The 24173-nt window shown below is 46.1% G+C and overlaps 2 protein-coding genes across 2 annotated transcripts in view; one reads left to right on the top strand and one right to left on the bottom strand.

Moving 5' to 3' along the window:
• Nucleotides 1–2831: 2831 nt before the first annotated feature.
• On the top strand, nucleotides 2832–5615 carry MARVELD3 (MARVEL domain containing 3). The gene is made up of 2 exons (XM_068150909.1): nucleotides 2832–3111; nucleotides 3221–5615. Exons 1-2 carry the CDS (start codon nucleotides 2832–2834, stop codon nucleotides 3829–3831), a joined length of 891 nt encoding a protein of 296 aa, XP_068007010.1. The 3' UTR covers nucleotides 3832–5615.
• The window catches only part of PHLPP2 (PH domain and leucine rich repeat protein phosphatase 2), a 33848-nt gene continuing 15024 nt past the window's right edge, over nucleotides 5350–24173 (bottom strand). Inside the window, exons 7-19 of the mRNA XM_068150659.1 lie at nucleotides 22178–22324; nucleotides 20890–21120; nucleotides 20022–20224; nucleotides 19299–19359; nucleotides 18444–18539; nucleotides 16308–16463; nucleotides 15375–15575; nucleotides 14535–14697; nucleotides 13915–14045; nucleotides 13402–13512; nucleotides 12780–12968; nucleotides 12418–12649; nucleotides 5350–10384 (exon numbers count right to left, since the gene is read on the bottom strand). Of these exons, the coding sequence (XP_068006760.1) occupies nucleotides 9245–10384; nucleotides 12418–12649; nucleotides 12780–12968; nucleotides 13402–13512; nucleotides 13915–14045; nucleotides 14535–14697; nucleotides 15375–15575; nucleotides 16308–16463; nucleotides 18444–18539; nucleotides 19299–19359; nucleotides 20022–20224; nucleotides 20890–21120; nucleotides 22178–22324 (3061 nt within the window). The 3' untranslated portion in view covers nucleotides 5350–9244. The remainder of the gene's footprint in view (nucleotides 10385–12417; nucleotides 12650–12779; nucleotides 12969–13401; nucleotides 13513–13914; nucleotides 14046–14534; nucleotides 14698–15374; nucleotides 15576–16307; nucleotides 16464–18443; nucleotides 18540–19298; nucleotides 19360–20021; nucleotides 20225–20889; nucleotides 21121–22177; nucleotides 22325–24173) is intronic.

The following is a 24173-nucleotide window of genomic DNA, read 5'->3' on the forward strand; positions in this document are numbered from 1 at the left end:
AACTGCCTCACACTGGAGAAATATGAGGCAGCTCATGACTTGCTCCTTCCACTTCACCCTCCAAGTTCCCAGGGAGGGCACTGAACCAGGTCAGAGCTTTGGGCTCATGGCAAGCCAGACCAGGCCCTTCCCTCCCTTTAGTGCAGCAGAAATGGGGGGGGGGGGGAGGGGAGGGGGGAAGGGAGGGGATGAAAAGAGAAGCCAGAGCAGCAGCGGTGAAGATTAATATTGGCGTTCTCAGCTTCCTCTTGATCTCTTTTGCTGACTGCTATTTGTTGCAGTGAGAATAGGAACCCAGATAGTAATGCTGCCCAAACTCAGGTGTGGTACTTTGAGGAGGAGTGAAAGCATTTAAATAAAAAACTAAAACAAAAACCAAAACCCCAAAAGATTCTCAACACAGCAACAGAAAAAGGAGTAAGATTTACCCAGCTCTACAATACCTTGAAGTTTGTACATTACTTGTTAGCAGCAAACACTAGTAAAACATGAATGCATCACAGTGTCAGCAGGGTGGTCTCCCAGCTCTGTCTTCAAACAAGTAATTCCAGCAAGCACATCCTGAATTCCAAAGAAAATCTCAGCTCAGGTTGCAGCAACAGTACTCTGCGTGAGAAACGCTTGTTTAATCTCTTCTTCTGATTTGTGATTATTGAACCTAGTTGTTCATGTCCCTCTCAAGGCAGTTAGAAGCTCTACTAAGCAAAGTGGCACTGCTCTTAATCCTAAAAGTACACAAAGGGTCGCTAAAGCTTCTAAGCTCATTGTGTGCATGGTGGCATGAAGGCCTGGGTACTGACACATGAACATGAGTCATGCAATATGTGCACATCAACAGGTGTGTAAAACAGCCTCATTGCTGAGCATCGGCCCTGCCTCCAGAGCCCTCGTCCTAAGTTCCTATGATCTCCCCATTTCCTAATTGATTGTCATCATGCAGCTCCTCTCCCCTCTATCTGAACTGGGGGTTGGACAAAAAGTGCTTTCATTTTGCTCCTCTCTTATCCCCAAACTGAGTAGATTTTAAAATGAGTTTTCAGACCTCCTGTCCTTCGCAGAGTCAGGCAAAATATTTTCTGCAGTGCTGACTTGCAGAAGTACTGCAGTTTATAGGTTCCTCATGGGATCAGCTGTAGGGTTGTTGCTCCTGCAAGGACAGAAGGGTGAAGCAATCTCACTGTTGCCACCAGTCTTGTAGATGGAGGAAACATATTTCAGCATTTCAGTGACAAATTTGGACTTCTGAAGGCACATATTCAGGCACTGTATCTGAGACCTCGTGGAGTAATCCTGTTTCCCTCCAAGTCTCTCTTTTCTTAAGTGCCACAAATGTATTTCTTTGCAGTGTTGAAGCTTTTCCAGGTAGTGTTTCGTCAAACTCTTGGATCAAAGCATTGTCTCTGTGGAATTTTCTATGCTTCCCTCTGAGTTTCCAGAATCAGCTGGGCCCTTAACAGCCCTGAGAAATGCTGACACTTGTGCAAGGCTAAGATCCCAGGTACTTGCTTTCACTCCAGCAACCACCAATAAACAAAGAAATAATTAGTTCATTGCCTCCTCTACCAGAAGGCAGTGGCTGTGCTCAGCAGCCTCCTGGAAGAGGATGACAGCCAGTCCCACTGGGCAGCCTGGCACAATTGTGTATGGAAATGGAGCTGCTAGTAAAAAGGTCACATCATATTGTCTGAAGTGGCCTCCAGCAAACAGACACAGAAGAGGTCTATTTGACTCTGTCTGAATAAATGTAAGGTGATACATCTAAAGAAAATTACCTGAGTGTGGCTTGAAGAATGGTGATCTGGAACCTGGCAGTTTCACTGCAAGACACTACCATGAGGGTAGTTGCCTATGGAGGTGGTTTGGGACCCATTCCTGGAGATATTCAAGATGAGGCTCAACAGGGCTCTGGGCAACCTGATCTATTTGAGGAGGCCTCCATTTACTGCAGAGGGACTTGGACTAGATGACCTTTGGAGGTCCATTCCACCACAGACTGTTGTATGATTCTATGACATATCCCAAGGTGTTGATCACTGTCCTCTAGAGACATAGTGTCCACATGCCAGAGCAGCTGGAGAAGCCACAAAACGCTGCGCATTGGCAGGAACAACACAGGACAAGGCAGAGGCAGCCATGCTACTGTGATTGGTACAAACCACTGGTGCACTCACGTCTTTACTGCTGCAGAGGTCCAGTCACGACATCACAAGCCAGGTTTAGGGGAGATAAGGAAGGCAGAAGGCAGAAGGCAGCAGCTAATAGAACAAAGGGAATGGTGCCACTGCTGCGCAAAGAAAAAAACAGGCTGGGACATGGGTTTGAGAAGGGAACAGGGACAGGACTGAGGTTCACAGAAGCACCAGATGGCAGACACTGTCAACAAACCACAGCACAGGAAAAAAGCAGCACTTGTGAAAATGAGTCGGTGCTCTGCTTCCAACAGGTCAGTCGAGTACTTGTTACATTGGGGGGGGGGGGGGAGGGGAACTTCAAGACCTTGTCTCCGCAAGGGTTGTGGAGATCGTGTCTGCATGAAGAGAGGGGGAGCGGCCCCACGCCGGCTCCAAAACAGGTGCCGAAGGGAGGGGCCCTGACGCACCTCCTAAACACCTTCCTCGGGCGGGGCAGGGCTTGGCCGCGGCGGGAGCTGTTCGGAATTCCGAGGAGGACCCTGGCAGGGCTACGGAGAGCCCCGGGCGGAAGGCCCGGAGGTTTCACCACTCCGATCGCAGCGCGACCCCACACAGAGCCGGCACCAACTTCGAGCCCGGCCGCCCGGCCCAGCTCAGCCATCCTGTCCCAGCGCCGGCGGAGCGCGGCCACGCCGGACCATGGCGGAGCGGAGCAGCTCCTACGGCCGGGACGCATCGGGGCGGGCGGGCAGTGAGGGGAGCAGGCGGGTGGCCATGAGGGGCCCGATCGGGGGACGAGACAGGGTCCGACGGGGCGGGCAGGCTACTGCGAGGGGCTCGGTCGGGTCGCTGCCGTCCCTGCCGCAGTCCTCCTTCAGCGCCGTGCCTGGTGCAGGGCCAGAGGGGCCTCCAGGAAGCCGCGCAGCCGCGCCGGGGCTGCTGGAGTGCCGCCGCTGCGGTTACCTGCGCACGGGCAGGGGTGAGTGGGGCGGAAGGCGGCCGCGGGAGCGGCCCTACGGCTTCCCTTGCGGGAGCTGCCCTTTCCCTACCGTCCGACCCCGGGCCCACCTCTGCCCTTCCCCTTTCAGCCTGGTGCCAGGTGATGGAAGCGCTGCTCGCCGTGCTGATCGTGGCCTGCAGCTCCGTGTCCGGCAGCTCGACGGGAGGCTACACGGGCTTACCTAGCCTGGGGGGCATCTACTACTACTACTTTGGCGGGGCGTACAGCGGCTTCAGTGGAGCCGACGGGGAAAAAGCCCAACAGCTCGACCAGCGCTTCTACCTACAAAAGCTGCCAATCGCAAGGGCTGCAATGGCCGTGGGAGGATGTCTCCTGGTCTTCTCTTGCCTTCTTATTTTGCTTGGTGTTCTGCGGTTACCGTGGCATTTCCCAGCCTGGCTGCTAATTGAATGCATCCTGGACATCATCGTTGTAATTGGCATGGTGCCTGCTCTATACTATTTCTTCCATTTTCTGCTAGGGGTCTATGATTCATCAGTGTGCAAAGAGAGAGAGCAGCTTTACCAAAGCAAAGGCTATCAGGGGTTTAGATGCAGCCTGCATGGGGCAGAGATTGCTACCGGCTTCTCAGGCTGCATCACCATCATGGCATACCTGCTTAGTGCAGGCCTAGCTGTCAAGGGGTACAGAACAGTTCACAAACTGAAGCAGAAGCCAGTACAATCCTATGAACTCTAGAATGATTTCTCCACTCCAGAAGTAGCTGATTTTTGCCAGCCTCCTTACCCTGAGACAAAGTGATATGCTTTTCCTTGCTTCTAGGCAGGCATCCTTAATGCTGCAGCAGAACACAGAGAGTGCAGCTCTAAATACAGTAGTCAAGCTGTTTCTGACTTAAGTTTGCATTATTTTAGCGGACACAAAGTTGGATAGCTTCATCTGGTGGCTGTCCCATAGCAGAGAATGACTGTTCTGAGGTAGCTGAGAAGTGAGCTGCCTGCTTCAGTAGTAGCCTTCCCCTCCCCTCTGTTGGGTATCCTGTTCTCCAGTGAGGTCTTTGCTACAAGTATGGCTACTGTGTACTTCTGCTGATGAATGGCTTTCAGTATCTGAAAAGGTCTTTACAAAGAGCAAAAGTGATGGAACAAGAACAGAGTGATGGAGGCAGCTAATTATTGCTTTTGTGTAGGTCTTTTGGAACTAAGAGCAGTGTGAGTAGGCATTTATAAAGCCAACCTGCAAAACAGTGAATACACTCAGCCTAATTAGTGACACAAATGCGTTTTCAAACCATCCTGGAGAGGGCACAATTTGGTATGAAATGGTCTTTTGCATAATTTGTATACAATGATTTTGCTTAAAAAGACGCCCTCTGTTGGTAGAACGTGACAAAAGCTTTTAAGTGCTCAGGTGGTTTAAAATAGAAGAATGTTGTTTTCCAGATACATTTTTAACATAGAAGTTGGGGAAATGAGGTACTGCTCTTGTATTAGTTATTGGGAAAAAAAAAAAAAAGGTGAAGTTTACTTCTTTGAAAAATTATAGGAAGTTTAACAGGGAAAAGAGAAATGGTACTGGAATCACAAAATCATGCCTCAGAACAGTGTCACTTCAGAGCAGTGCCTTTTATGTGTGTTGTCCATATGAAGAGGAAACCACCACTGGTCTTACCAGTTCTGCCCCTATTTAAAAACAAGCCCAAACCCAAGCACCAAACTAAATACCCCAGAAACATGTTTTGTTCTGGATGTATCTTCAGGGCACTGGCACCAGTGACTAAATCCTCACACTCACCAAAGTGTTGGAACTGGAGATAGAAAAGTAAACCAAATTGTAAACAGGGATACACAAGGTACTCTGGGGTTTGATTTCTCCTCCCTTTTAGTAGCTAGGTGCATGGAGTGTCTCAGTGCAGGGATATGTGGACAGTCCACCATGGTCCTGCTTCTTTTATTGACTATTTCCTGCTTGCTGCAGCTGTGCATCAAGAAAGATGTGCAGTAAAAAAGCTGTGCAGTACTAGCTAGAGCAAGTTCATAGGGCAGGATTTCTCTGGCAGGACACAGAAAGCTGCCCAGTAACTGGTATTATAAATCCCAGCCTCAGAGTGGTCTGCAAGTATGGAAGCTTGCTAAGAAAAGCAGCACCCAGGGGTCAGTGAAGGAGAACACACAGCAAGGCTACTGCCAGCCACAGCCACATTTGACTGCAGTACTGCACAAATTCCATCCAGTAATGGAATCAGAATATATAGAGTTAGATGAAAGTAAAAATCTTTATTGCTAAGTCAGCTGAAAAGTTGATGCAAAAATATTCTTCCTTCCTGGACTGCTCTATACATCTTGAATAAAGAATCAATGGAATAGTGTTTTCCAGCAATCTTACATTATTTGTCTCTCCAAAGCAATACAAACATAGGCCAGAGTGCTGAAAGTGCATTCACTGGACAACCTACTCCCATACACAATAAAACCAGGGGTTGTTACACGTGCATGCTGGAGTGGGATACAGAAATTATCCTCCTTAAAACAAACCAAACCAAACCATGAAAAAAGATTATTTAGTAAACGGTGCACTGCAGTATTGGTTTAACATGCACTGGGTCATGTGAGTCAAGTTAAAAAAAGGAAATGCTTCAAAATGTGGAAAAAGAGGAAAAAATACACTGGACTCTTCAGACAGCAATGGAACAGCAAATGATGACTGCACAAAACCAAAGAGGTGAACCTCTTGCCTGAAGGCCTTTGGCAAGTGACAAGAAAGCCATCACCATCTGGAAGGAGTGCAGAAGGACCTCACAGCTGCCCCACCCCAAGAAAGGGAAATACTTGCTCCTTGGAACAGGATTTTACCCTCCCCTCTAGTTGAGGATTCTGATCAGGTCCCAACAGACTATGGTGCTGCCTTCACCAGGCCTGTTCCTGGTGCTGGCAGCAACTCAGAGGCTATCCCTTACCCTCAGTACTTGGCTCCCCTACTACTTGTCAGTGAGTGTAACCTTTATGGATTCCTTTTGCAGAAGTCTTCCTGGACAGGCCAAGGTCAGTGCCTTTAGAGCACCTGTTCTTAGCAAGCATGCTTACCAGCAGAGACAGAATTACTGAAGAGATGGACAAACCAACTCACCAGCCTAACTTCATTGTGGCTGCATGGAGCATGGCAGGTCTGGCACTACTCAGCAGGGACAAGACAGCCTGATGACACCAACCTGTAACAGCAGGTCTGTTAATGAATGGGACATTCTTAGTGACATTGCTCTGTGGCAAGGATGTATCTGTGCAAAACCCACATACAAAAATCAGGGAGCAGACTGGAGAACAGGAAGAGAACGGGGAAAACACTTTCTATCCCGTGCTACGAGTCCTTCACTAGACTTGGCCGTTTATACCTGTTCTACCTAGAGCAGTGCTCCAAGGGAGCTCAACATCTAAGGTGGTGTTAATTTATATGGTGAGAAAGTCAAAGGAGAAGCTTGCTGCCTCTAGGAAGGCAGGAAAACAAAAGGTGGTGGTGGAGGGGAGCACTCAGGCTGTGGTGCTCAGAATGAGACAACAGTTCACAGTATCGGCTGAAGCACAGGAAGCTGTGGACTCTACCTAGTGTAAGAAAATAAGGTATGTTCTGCCCTGACAGTTCACCCCCACAGAAAACATGAGCTGGCTGTATTAAACTCCCTTTCTGCTTCAAAACCAGAAACAGCACTGGAGAAGAAGGCTGAGTAGGAATTCCTTGCATTCCGTTCTGCCATTACTGTTAGGAGGAGCAGCTCAGAAAACTGCACACTCCCCTGCAGAGTTTATTTCACTTAGTCCTTCCCCACTGAGCCAGGAGAACTATTCATGATTATCTCCCTGTAGGACTGCCAACTCTCCAAGCAATGCTACTGGTTCAAACTGGTAAGTATGCATGGGCTTTTCCACATCAGTGCAGGAAATGGAAAGCCGATTTGCATTAACATCTGCCACTCTCCTAGTGCAAGGTCTGTCACAGTCTTACTCAGAAAGAGGAGTTGTATTCCTGCATCAGTCCTACACTGGACAGAGGCTGCTTTGCAGCTCTGTCAAGTATCAGAAACTTGGCCTGGGCACAGATACTTGGTGATCACCAGAGACAGAATTAAAGTTACAGTAAAATACACTGGGATGAGCCTTTTCTGCATACTTCATATGAAGAGAACATGAAAGAGGTTTGGGGTTTGATGCTTTAATCTTTTTTCTGCTGTTGTTTCTCTGCCTAAGGGATTAAAATGATGCTGGTTTTGTGATTCTAAGAATTAGCTTTTGTCTCCATTTCCAAATGAAACAGGTATTCAAACAAAATCTGAGAGAGTTTAAACCTTGGAAAAAGTGGGGCTGTTTCAAGATGACATCATAACTAGCACAAGGATATCCTAAAATGTCCTCTGATGCATGGTAAAAATATGGGGTTTTTTCATAGTGACAAGGAATTCAAGGTGCTTTGAAATCTCAGTAGGACTCCATTAGATTTTGTCTAAAGATCTATATGGACAGAATCCTACAAGTAGTCTGCAGTATATCCTTCTGAGCATGGCCTGAATTTGATTCAAAAATAGACAACTCAAGCCCCTCAGAGTTCTTGAGAAGAAACTTTCAAGTTTTCTTCATAAATATAATAAAGAAGAAAAGGCACTAGCCCACATTACAGCCAGGATTATTGCACCACTGACATGATGGGGACAGCTGCTGTCCAGCTCTCTGCCAGCTAAGGAAGACAGCTCTGCATGCTACAGGAGCAGTGGTCTTTTCACGACCCTTACACAAGATGATGATGTAGGCAGCCAATTTACACCCTGCACCAAAAATCCTAATGGAAACACAATGCATCTGCTGAGTGCAGAGCAGCCAGCTCACTACCAGTGGGACTGTTGTAAACACTTCCCAGTGCTGGTAAAGATGTTCTTACAGTGAAAAGTTCTAGTTTTCCCTTTTGCATTGAAAGCTAAGCAGAAACAAGAATGCTTCCACCTTGCCTGTGGCCAAATTGGGCAAATACTGTGAAATGCAGGCTGCTGTGGATTTAGAATATGACTCCTGTTTTCAGAGGCAAGGTAAGGTGCTGTAGCTGACAGTGAACAGGTTCATGTGGTGAGAGCACTAAACACTTGCCCAGCATTTGAAGGACAGCCTCACTGCTCACTAGCCTTAGATCACTCTGGTTTCCCCTTAGGCCAAGTAGCTCATTGAAACAACCACGAGTTCCTGGTTTCATTTTGTCTCTTCTGGACACAATAAGCCTTGACTGTGAAGCATCCACAATGGAACTGGCCAAGTTCCTGTTGAGCTGGGTCTGTGCTCTGCAGCTAGAAGCACTATCTCTACACATGACCTTAGTCAGCCAGTCCAGAACTGATCTTTCCTATGCTCCATGTAAAATGCATCAATAGGCATCTGCTTATCACTCAGCTGTTTTCTCATCCTGCATAGGCTGGTTGCATCATAATCCTCATTCTACTCTGCACCAGTGCTCATCAGAACACTGGTACCCTGATCTTGCCCTAACAATATCCACTGGGAAAAGCCCTCACCACACCTGCTGTGGAGTGCTCTCTCCCCTAACCCTAAATAATAAAGTGCTGGGCTGAAGGGGAGCAGAACAGCGTTAAGTGCAATCAATAAAAGTGCTTGCAATTAATGTAGGAAACCATTCTTGGGTCAGCTTCATTGCAACTGGCTGTATTCTTTCAAGGAATAACAATGTCAGCTGCTGGGGTGGGTGGAGGGGGGGCTGCATCAGAAATATTCACAGAACTCCAAACACTGAACATTGCCCCCTCAGCAGCCCCCTCACACAGATAGGCCAGCTCCTTTCCTGCAGAGCTGGCAGAACCTCAGGGCTCAAGGAGCTACACACAGGTGTTGGAACACCTGCCCATTTCCTAGTGCCTGCACAATTTCCAGACAGTCCCTAACACAGAGCTCAGCTGCTGGTCTGAGTGTTCACAGAACTACTGAGACTCTGCAGTAAAAAGTGGACAGCCCAGACCTTAGTACACTTATTTCTTCCTCAACTCCATTAAGGAAGCAGCAGATGCCTGTACTCCTTGCTGATCCCAGCTCCCCTTGGAGGGCAAGAGAGCCCTTATGGGTCAGAACTTCCTGGGACAGATGATCTGGGAGCAGTACTTTTAGGGTTACAAAGCTGTGTCAAACTCCTCTGGCATAGTCACTGCATGTTCCTCTTTCTGTTCCTGATCTGCTCCATTCTCCTGGTGCTGCTTCATTTGTTCCTTCACTTCCTCCTCCAGATCAGGTGGCACCACAAATTGATCTTCTGGCTCCATCTGGGATGGAGCAGCAAAATAGCCTGTCTTCTTCTTGGGTGCCTCTGTGGCTACTTCAATGAGGTTGAGGCTCTCCTCCAAGGGCACTATGGAGCCATTGGAAAGCTTCTTTCCATAGAGACAGCATGTGGAAAGAGATTTTTGCAGTTCACACTTTTCCTTGACCCCTCTCTGCACAGTGTTGCTGTTTACACTATTCTGTCTCCGAATGACAAGGACAAGCCCGGAGTCATCCTCTGGCCCTGGAGCAGAGGAGCTATACTCTGCAAGAGGAGGTTCGGACTCCAGGCCCTTTCCTTTGCAGCAGTGGATATCCACCTCTACCTCTACTTTACTGCCATTTGTCATCACACCTTGCACAGGCTGCTCATCATCGCTATCTAGACCATTGTCAGACTGGTTGCTAGAGAAGGTGGCACTAGAAGGTTGGCGTTGAAAGATGCTTGAAGAGAGCACAGGGTGTAGGCTGCAGCGTCGCTCTTGTCGTGGCAGCAAACTGCCGTCAAGACCAACAGTGCTGTGTTCATCTGAAGCAGTAGAACCCACCTCACTGCTAACCTCAGAAGCAGACAGCTCACTGTTGAACTCTGAAGCAATTCCACTGCTAGATGAAGGCGTTGCTGGCTTGGTGGTGGTGGAACCAAATCCCCCGGAACCTGGCAGGGTGAGGCCGTGCATCTCACACGTGCAGCTGTCATCACTGATGTTCAGACACACCACCACTGCACCTACATTGTCTTGGCACCCATAGCTTTGGGCTAAAGTGCAGAGTTTCTTCGCAGCAGCCAGTGGGTCGTGGAGGTGGCGCACGGCTGAGACAGCCTCTGTGTAGGAAAGGTGCTCCCAGAGAGCTTTGTTCCCTAGAAGTAGCAGCTCATCTTGTACAGTCAGTGGAATGGAATGGACATGTGGTTTGGGCAGGATCCAGGGATGTAAGTATGTGCAGCCCAGCATCCGAGTGCAGCAAGTCACACCATTCACCTTATTGTCCTGCAGACAAGAGAAAAAAGGGGCAGTAGCCTTAGATCTGCTGTTGGATCATTTGGATCACAATCCTTCCTCTGCACACATACTGGCTAGGGAGGGGCCTTGAGAAATGCCAGTACACAGCTACAGCAGAGCAGAAGGGGGTCTGGGCCCAGGAACCACAGCACAAACATTCACTGTGCCTGATCAGTAGGTACAGTAATCACCCATCATTCACACTGGCAATAACACACTTTTATCCCACAAGACTTTTTGTCACAGTCTGAAGTTTCAGCAAACTATTGTGGAATGAGCAGCTAGATCTCCTGCAGCACATGGACCAGAGTCTAACTCACGAGTCTTACATGAAACATTTTCTCAGTATGAGTGAGACAGTGACTTTTTGCTTTCTTATTGTGAGGCAGGTTGTCCAGACATGAATTTCTGTGCATTTACTGAACTATCTCTCTTAACATTCTGAAGTGTGGACACTACATCCTGAGGAAGATACAAGAGGGATTTGGATGTACTGGAACACGTCCAGAGAAGGGCCACAAGGATGATCAGAGGGCTGGAGCACCTCTCCTATGAGGACAGACTGAAGGAGTTGGGGCTGTTCAGTCTGCAGAAGAGAAGGCTCCGAGGTGACCTCATTGTGGCCTTCCAGTATCTGAAGGGGGCCTACAGGAAGGCTGGGGAGGGACTTCTCAGGATCTCAGGTAGTGATAGGACTAGGGGGAATGGAATGAAGCTGGAGGTGGGGAGATTCAGGCTGGATGTGAGGAGGAAGTTCTTCACCATGAGAGTGGTGAAGCCCTGGAATGGGTTGTCCAGGGAGGTGGTTGGGGCGCCATCCCTGGGGGCGTTTAAGACTAGGCTGGATGAGGCTCTGGCCAGCCTGATCTAGTGTGGGGTGTCCCTGCCCATGGCAGGGGGGTTGGAACTAGATGATCCTTGTGGTCCCTTCCAACCCTGACTGATACTACTACTATGATGAGGAAGAAATTAACAAGTAGGTTTCTCACACTACTGCTGTAAGCAGGAGGTATTACCTCCTTCCTGTTCCTGACAGATAATCCCTGTGTACTCTGTATGCATGTCAGTGCATACAGAGTACACAGCTCCCACAGTGTTTTGAATTTCATTTCAGTGTTCCTACTTTCTCAATCCTCTGGTGTTAAATGTTGCTGCTGCTTCATATTAAAAACCAGCAGAGGTTACATGCAGGGAAGTCTCTGCGAACAATGATTTAATTTAATCAGTTTTTAAACCATTTAATGTGCTACACTGATTCAAGAATGCTACAGAACACAGCATCTTGCAGAGCTGTAACACATTGATTGGCCCTGTCAGAAACACTCCCATCAAACACTCTGATACTTTTGAAAACACTCAGGATAAAACCAGCATGACTGGCACTGATCTCTCAAATCTTCACCAAGAACTTGTCTTCCAGTTCTTTGGAACTCCTCTTTCATTTCAAAGTTTTTAGAAAGTTAAACACTACAGAGTTCTCCAGAAACTCTTTCCATAATTTTGCATAAACCCAATAAACATTTCTGGTATTTTTTTTCTGGTGTTAAGAATTTTTACCTGTAATACACTTTTTTTAATCCAAGTTTTGCATATCCCAGTGACCACTAATCCTGTACTTTCACTGAGTAAAACACGGAGGAAATCCAGAGAGAGGTAATTTGAGTCAAAATTGTCAAGAAACACCAAAGATATTTTGTTATTTTTGTTCCTCAGTGGCTCACACTCCACACTCACCCAAGTCATGCACAGTATTAGGGACCTCCCCTTCTTTAGCTCCACAGCTATTTCTTTACTTCCCCCTCTCCCCAGGCCATCCTTGGCATCCCATGCCTGTAGTTCTTAAGCCACAATGGGTGTTCTAGGCACGTGTCATTCTGAAGAGCTAATCAGGAAGCAACAGACAAGTCACCCAAACACTCTCATGCCAACCTCTCTCCTGTAGTAAAGGCAGCAGAGCTCTTGTGTTCGTGCTAAACTTTTTCAGGAGGGTGGAAGCTGAAGCAAAGAGGATCCAAACCAACCTCTGTTATAATGGCTTTTTGCTCCTTGACTCTCTTGGCTTCTTCTGAACACTGTTCAAGGCTGAAGACTTTGGAGAGAGGCAGTGGTTTTCCACTTCGGCACAGAACGGCTTGGCACGTCCCCACATTGGCCACCGTCAGAGAGAAGCTGCTGGCTGCATCAGCCACATCGTGACGAATATAGCAAAGGACAGCAGAGGACCCCAGCTTTTGCCCAGCCATGCCCAGCTTCCTGTTGGAGAAGATGCAGAAGGTTCCAGACTCCACTGACATGCACTCTGGAGGGCTGCCTCACCCCACCTAACACATGAAGTGAAATACCCATGCAGGTCCTGCCAGGACCAGCCTGCTCCCTGTCCTACCTGTGGGAGACCAAGAAGGTGTTGGACATGAACATGGTGTCTGACTGCTGTACCTCCTCCAGGAGCACATCAGCCATGGTGCACTGCAGCAAGCGTGGCAGCTCCTCATTCTTGTCACCATCAAACATGCCATACACAGCCTCCATGCCCTCTGCAAAGCTCCCCAGTGCCAGGGATGACACACACAGCCTGTTAGAGAAGCACACAAGCACAGTTAATGTCTCAGAAGATTACACATTTCCCAAAACCATGTCCACCAGGCACCTTGCCAAGAGTGCTCTTCTTGCAGGGCAGCAAAGCCACTGTCCCTATGTTGACTCCCCCATGAGATGTACAGCTGCATTCCATTTCTCTTAGACCCTCCTTCACCACACTCAGGAAAGGCCAATGGGCACAGCTAGAAAAAGAAAGAAAGGGTGGGAAACAAAATGCAGGAGTCCCAGGATGAGCATGAAAACTGAGGGACAGAACATTGTGGATGCTTTGCAACTTAGCAAGAGATCTGGAGAGGCAGCGTGGTGGATAAGCTCTTGAGCATACGAGACCTGCTTATGTGCCTAGCAGTACTCCCCCTAGCACCCTGAGAAAACAGTGCCAGCATTCAGCAGACCATGATACTCACTTATTCCTTTGGCCTGCCATCTCAGCCACTCCATGACTCCAGAAGGTGGAAGTGAGTGCTGTGTCTGCTGTGAGGGAGGGCTTAGCATCAATCTTCAGCGTGGTAATGTGACTAGAGAGAGGTAGAAGAACAGAAGTCATTCTCTCCCAGAACCTGCTGAATAGTTTGTGGTCAAAAGACCTTGTCCAGTCTAGAGTTTTAGACAGCAGCCTATTTAAAGAACTGCACCAAGGGGAGGAGTTTAAGGGCTTGGCCTTCTGAAGATGTCTGGCTGCTTATGCCAGAGACAGCTGGGAGAACCTCATGCCACTTGAGAAATTGTTTGCTTGCTCTGATGATATGGACCCAGACTTACACTTTTCCCTCCTGTAACACAGAAAACTTCAGCTGCCCCAGGCAGAGAACATCATAACACTATGCAGTGTTTTGATACACACTTTCCTATCCCATTTTCCCTCCCAGGAAGGGCTACCTTTCCCAGGTCACTACTGGTTTGGTATCCCCATGGCTCACCTGAAGATGTCCAGTGTCTTGTGCTCTAGCACCAGGTTTGTGTTTCCGCTCAGGTCCAACTCTTGCAAGGCACCTGGCAGTGCCTCAGGGATTAGGATTTCAGTTAACTCATTGCAGCTCAAATCCACAAACTGCAGTACCAAAAAAACCCACAATGAGAAAGAAAATACCCTTTGTTCTGTCACATGAGCAGTTGCTCCAGTATGCCTTCTCAATATCACATGGCCCCCTACTGACTGTGCCCCACCAGCAGGTCATGAAAATGGGCCTGACCTATCATTAGAAAAACTATTTAGAAGCAGTAAATACCTAGAACCTGCAATAGCCAGGACTCCAGTACTGAAAGAACAGCTCACACTGAAGGCAACAGCAGGCCTATATAGACAAATCTGCCCAGCTATGTAACACTCCCTGCTGTCTCAAATGGGAACCCAGAAACACACATAGCGATGGATGGCAATGACGAATGAGAGATGAGCCATCTTTGATCAATTTGGAGAGGCATATTCTGTGCCCTGTCCTTGGATGGCTCAAGCAAAATGCTGGGCTCCTCCCCCACTTACTCTTCACTCTCAACCCAGACTTTCCCCAATACCCCTCTGCCTTCTTCACACAAATACCTGGATTCGGGGCAAATGCAGGATCTCCGGAAAGATGCTGATTTCATTAGAGTGTGCAATAAGTGTGTGAAGTAGCTTGCAGTTTGCCACCGTTGTGGGAATTGTTTTCAGTTTGTTGCCACTCAGATTCAGCTCTTCCAGGTGCTCTAGTTTACTAAGTTTGCTGAAAGGCAAACAAAAGACTACTGCATCTTATGCGCAAAACCTTCTGAAGCCACAGATAAGGCATCCACAGACGTTGCCCTTGGGAGATACATTTCTAATTTATTGATAAGAGCCCAAAAGTCCTAAGAGATGCTCCAATAAGAGCTTGAGGTCCCCATGCCTGGCTTGGGTTTATGCAACAGACTGATCCTTCACCTCTGACTTGTAAAGCACTGGAGCAGAAGACTGCAGTGTCTGTTTCAAAACTGGCTAAAAAAGTCTAAGCTGAGTCAGTGTACTTTGTAGGAAAAAACAGGTTTACGTGGAAGTGGTTGCTTAGCCTGACCAGCACCAGGAAAAATCAGGGAAAAGCTTGCACAGAGAAGTCTGAGGGTCTTCTGACAAGACTGAGAAGTGAAAAACTGCAGCACAATGAGCTGCATGCCAGGAGCCCCGAGACTGTGGAGATATACTGTCTCCACATACCACCCCCCCCATCCATCACAAGTAGAGGGACGGGAACCACTGCAGCCAACAGTACCCTGTGCAAATCCCCTTTGGCATGCTCTTCCTCGGTGTGTGTGTATGAATGGCAGGCTTCTGCCCACAAGCCACAGGCACTGATTCACACAGAGTTGCAGTAAGGCAAGTGACACCCTCCTGGTGATCACTGCCTTGCCCACCAGCCTCACCTACCTTGCAGGGAAGGTCTGTAGGTTGTTGTTTGCCAGGTGCAGGATCCGTAGGCTCGGGTGTCCCACCAAGACAGGGATGCATTGATCTGTGAGGTTATTATTGGTCAAGTAAAGCAGCTGCAGCATGCTCAGACTCTCCTCCCCTGTACATGCAGAGGGCAAGGACTCCAGGCTGTTTGCAGATGCATTCAGGTACCTGAGGCTAACCATAGCAAGTGCAAAAATCAGACTTCACATAATTTAAAGCACTCCACTAACAGCAGGAAAAGGAGCTATAAAAATGCCAGTGCAGACAGAACAACAGCATTAGACAGAAGGCCAGACAACACACTGTAACATCCCTACTCACATTCAGATTTATGAGCCTACTAATGACTTATTAGCTATCTAGCATTGCAGATGCACACAGTGTTTTACAGTGAACTGTGAGTAGTGAAGAAACTGTGGAGGTGGTGGGTAATGCTGGCAGGAAGCAGACTACATCAGCTCTCACTCAGTCTTTAAAAGAAGGGTTGACTCATGTCTGAATAGACAGTTATGAATGGTTGTGACCTTGTGAAGGTCTCTCTTGCTGTCCTCCAATGACCTGATGTACATTCTGCTATAGCACATGAAAATCTGTATGGCTTTCTTCCTCTGCACTTGACTTCACACACTACTTTTAAAGACAAGCTCTTCAGACAGTAACATGATCTGACAAACAGTTGCAATTGAAGTTAATTTTTCAGTTGGCTGTTTTCCTGTAACATGGACTGATTCCCACAAATCTGCATGACACCTTCCCTTATGGCACCTGAATTACCTCCATGAAGTGCATGTCTCATAAGAGATAATGCAAATGGCACCTTGCAAGGACAGTCATGCAGATGTCACTACCAGCCTTTACAGCTCCAAAGGTTAATGCAAGCAAAAGATGATTGCTGTTGCCACTCACTTCAGAGCCTTGACAAAGAGTGTCTCTGGCAGTTTAGTCAACAGGTTGTGCTGAAGGTCCAGCACTTCCAGTGGAATGTGTTCTAGAAGAGGAGGAAGGCTCTGCAGACGATTGTGCCCCACCATCAACTTCTGAAGGCTCAAGCTGCTGAGGATCCTAAAACGACACAGGGTTTTCTGTATCAGCTTGGTTCACTCCACACCACAAAATGTGAGAAGGTAGTATTCAATCTATTACCATTTTACTGTACAGCAGAAAAAAAAAAAAAGAAAATACAGCAATCCATAAAATATAAGCAATGACAAAGCAGGAACCCACACACGGTAAGGTGCCTCAGTCACTCTGAATGCTTGCAAGTGTACCTGCATTTGTCTTTGTGCTACTGCAGATCAGTAACTTGTGATGTGTCTGTGTGCATATGCCTGGCATTCTCTCAGATAGGAATAACACAGAAGTCATAAAGGATGGATTTAAAATGCCTGTTTCTCCCCTGTGCCAGCTTGAATTCAGAGCTTTAACAGGCTGTATAGCACTCCTGTATCACTGCTGAGGCTGTTGGCACATTCTCCAGAGTGGCAGTGCTTGTTGAAGGAAAAGCCTCTATCCCCACAAACTGCAAAGAACTGCCCACAGGAATTTTGAGAAAGGGTATTTGAACACACCTGGATATAGACCAGAACCATCCTGCCCATTTGTGTGAGGTGATAATTTGGGACTGCATTCTGAGAGCCCTGTACAGAACAGCTTGGAAGCCAGAAATACAAAAGCTGCATTAGTGTGCTGCGCTGTGTGGGCCAGCTCAGTTTCCTTCTGTATGCTGTGGCTTCTCAAAGCTAATTACAGTGGGGAGAAAAAAGCTATTCAAATGCAGATACACCAATTTCTTTACTCAAACTGACTGTTCCAGAACGGGCTTGGGTATCTCCACTCACTGTTGCACACCACTTTGATACAATTCTGTTTTCAGACAACTAAGTGTAAATGACAACTTTATGGTGAACTATATTCCTTTCTATGAGGCTCTTTACAATTTAGTCTGCTGGATTAACCTGACCAATGGCTGAAAATCAATGCTTGCAAAGTTCTAACTGTACACAAAACATACTTACAGTGCTGGTGAGAAGCACATACTGGAAGAGATCCCCAATGAGTAGATATACAAGCATATTTACTAAGAACAGTAAGACAGTACATTCCAGCAAGCTCTAAAAATGCTTACATTTATTTTCAGAGTATTTATTCCCATGTCTGAATTCTGCAGGTGCTTTTTGCATAACATACTTAAAATCTGGCCTTTTTTCATCCAGGGGTAGGGCTAGAATTCTTTTGGCAAGTTCTCATTATCATATCTGTGTTACATCCTTTTCTTGCTTCTGATGTATACAGTCTTTTCTCTGAAAACCATCAGAATGTCACTAAGATCACTTCCTATGCCTACTGTTTTAACTGCTTCAACCTGCTTTCTGTATTCCTTCACTGTAATCCATCTTCCTGTTCAATTTCAATATAGCTTACCCTAGATGCTGTCTCTCATTCACTACAACCATACCCCCACCAAACACACTTGTTAGGCTTCTTTTTGTGCTTTGCTTCTTTCCATGATATGCCTTCTGTCCTGGAGGAGTCATAAATATCTGCAAAGTTATATTAGTTCTTGGCTCCCCTTTACCACAATTCTGCAGAAACTGAATGGGAAACAGGGAGAAAGGACTTGGCTGATGATGTGCTGTGAAAGCTACCTTTGAGATCAGCTGTATCTCTGTGATGTCCCTCCATGAAAGGTAAGAGATGAAATGTGGGGCAATGCAAGGCATATTAGGGCCTCATCCACGACCTGTGATCACAGACACTATGGTAAAACAAATCATAGCAGTGTGTTCCACTTCATGTGCAAACAGCTGCAGCAGAAGCCAGAAGACAGGATGAAATTACCTGGCCTCTGTTATTCAAGAAGCTGATTTAAAAGTCAGTTCTTTCCAACATTTGAATACAGAGTATTTTCAACGCTGCACAGGGAAAGCAAGCACATTATATCTCTGCACAACAAGGAATAAAGCAACTGGAACAGCACTGCTTCTCTCCCCAGTCAGCTCACTATAGAAGAAAGCTCATCTCTGTGTAAGAACGTTTGCTGACCTTGACGGAAGATCCACAAGAAGGTTGTAGCTCACATCCAGAACTTCCAGTTTCTTCGCTTCACAGGCCCAGTCTGGGACACACTGAAGTTGATTGCTGAGAAAAGCAAGAAAGTAAAGCTGGACACCAGCACTCTATGTGGAACACAACCTGTTTGAATGCGGCATGACACCAGTGACAGCCAAGCAAAGAACAACAGGCAGGAAATGAACAGCACCTGGGTTAGCCGCACAGCAGTGAATTTATCTCACAGCTAGCTGTGTAATGCACACTGAGCTCGTGCAAGACTGGTAGAAAGCACTGATGCAAGGCTCTGATGGTTAGGCTTTTTGTTCAGCACTCACACCAGCAGAACAGGCCACCCTATCCTATCCTGCTATTCTGTGTAAGCTGAGAACTCAAGCAAAAAGCTATCACAGGATGACAGAATGTTAGGGGTTGGAAGTGACCTCCAGAGAACTTTGAGTCCTGTCTTACAGATGTCATAATGCTGCTCCGAGGGCAACACAGCTGAAGGCAGAGATTACTGTTGGCTACTCTGATCTACAAATTCCCCCCTTTTGGCTCAGTAAACTGCTACAATTTCAGTGGTCCCTGCTTGGCAGTTTTTGCTGTTCATGGCCTAGAGCTGAAGGACAGCCAGTCATCTAGACAAGTCATACTGGTTCAGAGGGGCTTCTGGTCTGGGACACATTCTTTAGCAATGGGCTTTCCAGTTCCACTGTTTAGATGGAATGCCCTCCCTTGATTGCTCTCAACTCTTTCTAAAGCTTAAAAGCTTCAGAAAATTTCTCCAGAAAACAGCAAGTATGTCCAGACACATCATGTTGGATTCTGTAGTATATAGGCACTTACTGAGAGAGCTCTAGACAAGTCAGTTGACCAGGAACTGGATAAATATTGACAGCTGTTAGACCTGATGAAGTAAAAGAAAATAACTGTGATTGCAGAGCTTCAGAGGGAAAACAGCAGAGAGAACCAGACAGACTAGCTAGGAAGTGAGACTCATACAGTCTTTATGGACACTCAGGGTCTTGTCCTTCCCAAGAGAGAGTTCACATTTAATACATCTGCCATATGGCGCTAGAGTGTCTCAATATGCCACTTCTCCATCCGCCTCCTGGGGCATCAGAGCAAGGAACAGCTATATTTTTTTTCCCAAACAAACCTCACTGAAATCCAAATTTCTTGGACAGCTACTCAACACCACAACCTCCCCCCTCTTACACAGCTTGCCCACATCCATGCACATCACAGTATCGCTAAGGTCGGAAGAGACCTTGAGGATCATCGAGTCCAACCTGTCACCACAGACCTCATGACTAGACCATGGCACCAAGTGCCACGTCCAATCCCCTCTTGAACACCTCCAGGGATAGTTACTCCACCACCTCCCTGGGCAGCCCATTCCAATGACTAATGACTCTCTCGGTGAAGAACTTTCTCCTCACCTTGAGCCTAATGTGATCCCTGGAAGCTAACCACAGAAGACCCATCACATATAGTCTCACTACTGTAACATCAGTGTAAATAGTGTGTGTGTGTGAGAGGACAGGTGAAGAAGACAAAGATACGTACAGTTGCTGTTGGCATAGAGGGCCCGAAGGGAGAAGCCACTCAGTGTCAACTCTTTCAGCTTATTCCTCTCACAGTGCAGCTGCTCCAGGCTGCCCAAGGAGCTCAGATCCAAATCTGTCATCTGATTGTCTCGTAAATCCATGTAAGTTACAGATTTGTTCCCCTCCAGAGTGTCAGTTGCTGCTCTCTTCAGGTTGTTCAGCCTAAACACTCAGAGATAAGAGTTACAAAATCAGAAAACAGGACACTGAATGCCAGCAAGGAGAGAGAAGAAAGGAGAGGAAAGGAACAGTTCTGGTGAAGGCTAATGCCAAAGGTGAGCTCAGGAAAATGTGTGAGGAGCAATGGCGGATTTAGGCAGCAAATACAAAGAAAAACATTTCCTTTGTCTATACTGCTGTGAAACCATTTCACTCTTCCCCGCTATTTAAGAAATTCTGAAGATCAGCAAAGAAATTAGAAGCCAGGTCAGTGGACAGCTACTTATACAGGAAGCTAATGCAGAGACTGGGTACCAGACTGCCTTGCCACAGACAAAAGTTCTTTGTCCCTTTCTGAGAACTCTGCAGTAGGCAGCCTGGAGAATTGGGATCACATCTCTAAGGCGGGGAAGGAGGGAGGACAAAAGAGGGTAGGAGAGATCAAAGAGCTACTGCTTCATATTCAGTGACTTCAGGCATTGTTTAGTTAACCTTGCTTCCTTAAGTGAACTCTGCATGCCCTCAGAAACAGAACTCCCTAAAAGCTGAACAAACAGTAAGAGGATAAAAAAATCACACCTAGTTTACTGCAAAATGTACCAGAGCCACACAGCTTCTCTACTGAACAATCTGGTTTATACATGTATGCAAGCTTCCCTCCACCTTACCTCAGGTCCACACTTTTGATGTGACTCATACGGTTCAGCACAGCAAGGTCCAGGGTCTCTATCGAGTTCCCTGCCAGGGATAGTTTGTCTAAGAGGACAAGTTTCTCACAAATTGCTGGCAGTTCACAGAAGTTATTGAAGGAAAGCCCAAGACAGCTGAGCTGTTGCAGACTTTGTAGTTCTTCTGGTAAGGAGGTGAGGAAATTCCCATCAAGCCAGAAGGTCTGGAGACTGCAGCAGTGAAAAAAGAGCAACAAAGTAATTCAGCAGAGAGTGGTGAACACTACATTTAGCATTTTCAGTAAATACCCTCATGTGTCTAGCTTGTCTCAGTGTGGCTTTTTCAAAAGTACCTAATATCCAATATTATTTTTATATACAAAGTTACTGGAGTTTCTTTTATTACACGTGGAACTGAAAGTATGCAATACCAAATAGTTCCTAAATTGTTTTGGAGGTAAACTTCTAGTTGTGCCAAAGATTCTAAGTTAACATCTGCAAAACACAAATCAGTACTTACATTGTAAATGAAAGATACTTACTTAATCACTTGGTTTAGTACAAATTAAGAACTCCTCACTCAGCATGCTGGACTATCTTTAAAAGACCTATGACAAACTAAAGCCAAACCCACAAGCAGTAACAGTGCAGAGCTATCTCATAAGGAGCAATAAAAATCAACTGCACCTTCATGAGCTGACTGCTGGACTCTCACATCACTGTTCATTCTCACTGCACTTATGGTACACCTTAACCACAGACCCTCAGAGATGCTGAGGCCACACCTCAAACACTGTCTTCGGTTCAAGTTTACTAAACTCTAAGTGACAGTGTATTCATATGCTTAGAAGCCTTCATATTTACTCCAGTTGAGCAAGGTGGTGCCTGTGATTCAAGCCATCACAAAATACTGTTCAGTCTTCCTAAGTCAGTCCAAAATAGGCAAAATCTATTAATCTCCTCCATTAGAAAATTGATTTACACTAAGATATACTGCATAGCTAGTAAAATTTGCAGGAAGTCACAAATTATGAATGATAACTCACTACATATCAGTGATTTAAAATGGCAACTATATAAACATACTGTGATAGCTTCAAGAAAAATCAAACCTTATTGGATATCCTGGTCTTTGACTTTCTGATGGGATCAAATCCATCATTCAAGTCTTTGAGGGAAGAACAGGCTGCCCCAGCAATCATACTTCCCCAAGTAGTACCTCAACATCAGCTGTGCTCAAAAGAAGCACAAAGGTGTTTATGACTACAGATAAAAAGAATATACTCACTTCAACAATTTGCCAATCTGGCTTGGCAAGTGGTGAAGTCCATTACAGGAAACATTAAGCTCTGTCAGAGTAGAGATCTCACACAGTGACACAGGAAACTCTCCTAGTCTATTATGAGATAGGTTCAGGCTCTTCAACTGAGAAAACCTATGGGCAAGAATACTAGTTAATTCACAAATCTCAAAGCAAAACCATACAAAGCCAGTCATAAAGAAAATGCAAGTCTTTTTACACTGGTGATACAGTCAGCTACCTCTTTGTGGGGGTTTCTACACAAATTTGGGTTTAAGCTACTGGTATTTGTTCATCTTGGTGGTAACGCTAAAAGTGATCAAATACCATGGTTTTAGCACAGAAGCCCTAAGACCTTCACCTAGAAGTCTTTGGAAGGGATTCCACATCTAAAGTGCCACCTGCTTGGCAGACTGTACCACAGGTACAGCCACACAAGTACTGACACAGCCCTCAGTCACTACCATTCTACTTGTGCTTCACAGATGGTTGCCTATTCCAGCTCACCCTATCACCTTGCTAGGTCCAAATAAAGAGAAGAAATTAAGGGTGGCAATGGGGTAATATGCCAGAGGTTCTTTGCACAAGTGTTGTGACCTTTTCATACAAGGGGTGGGAGGAAAGAGTCTTTCTCCCCACATAATAGAAGCAAAGAATCATTTGGCTTGGAAAAGACTTTTAGGATCATCAAGTCCAACCACTCTCTAACTCTACCAAGCCTGGTGTTAAACCATGTCTCTCAGCACCGCATCTCTGTGTCTTTTAAACACCTCCAAGGATGGGGATTCAATTACCTCCCTGGAGAGCCTGTTCCAGTGTTTGAGAACCCTTTCAGTCAAGAAGATTCTTCCAATATCTAATCTGAAGTTCCCCTGGTACTTCTCGAGGCCATTTTCTCTTGTCCTATCACTTGTTACCAAGGCAAAGAGACAAATCCCCAGCTTGCAACCATCTCCTTTCAACAACCTCACCCTTTCATGAGACAACTGCAAAACTAATGTGAAGTACCAGAGAAATACTTCTTGGAAACATGTAATTCATTCATTTGCTCCACTTACCACGTTTTTTTGACTAGACAATGGCAACTAGCTCTTATTTTGAAGCAAATGTTTTTGATACAGTTAAAACCAAGGTTAATTAGTTTTGAGGGAGAATACTACTTCTAACTTGAGATGCCTTGGAGTGTAAGGTGGAAAAGTTTTGAATTTTTTTCTTCTTTATAGTGACTCCTTTTTTTCAGATTCAGAATACTTGAAATAATCTCATTCTATTCCTCTATTTTGTTTTTTGTGGGGTTTTTCTTTTGGGGGGGGGGGGGGGAGTTTTTTGTTTGGTTTTGTTTTTTTAAAGAGGTGGAATATCCGAAACTTGGACATGGGTTGTTTGCCTTGAGAAAGGACCCTGTTATGCAAGTAAGGGCACAGGCATTTTTTTGTTTGCAGCCACAGAGTTGCTCACTTGCAATGCAACTGAAAGCTGAAGATGCTGCACTGGTAACAGCCTTCCTAAAGGGAACACATTGTATGATGCAAAGATCTCACGACACAAAAAAATCCAGGAACTTGCACACTGAACTTTACAACAATAATTTAAAAGAAGAAAACAATGAGCACAAACCTACAGATTTGAACGATCTCACTAACTTGGTCTACTTTAAAAGATTTAGGATGTTTAACAGTTCTCAGGCTTTGGAACCAGGAAATGCATTAATGAAACTGCTTTCTCTAGAGTTCTACAACAGCTTTTCCTATGGCACCTGTCCTTAGCACCATGCAGCTCTTACTCTGTCAGTAGCATAGTGGGAAGCTGCCCAAGAGGCATGGCATTAAATGCAACAGTATAATCAATTTTTAGAACTCATCTCTCTGCAACAATATTAAATCAAACACAAAAAGGGCATTAAAATTTCAAAAAGCTAGGGGGAATCTGGTACAGTACACAACTCAGGGAGAGACTCCTCAAGTCGACTGCTGTATGCAGCGGG

This window comes from Melanerpes formicivorus, unplaced genomic scaffold (assembly GCF_026170545.1).
Source record: "Melanerpes formicivorus ecotype bairdi unplaced genomic scaffold, bMelFor1.0.p_v2 SCAF_20, whole genome shotgun sequence".
Taxonomy (NCBI): domain Eukaryota; kingdom Metazoa; phylum Chordata; class Aves; order Piciformes; family Picidae; genus Melanerpes; species Melanerpes formicivorus.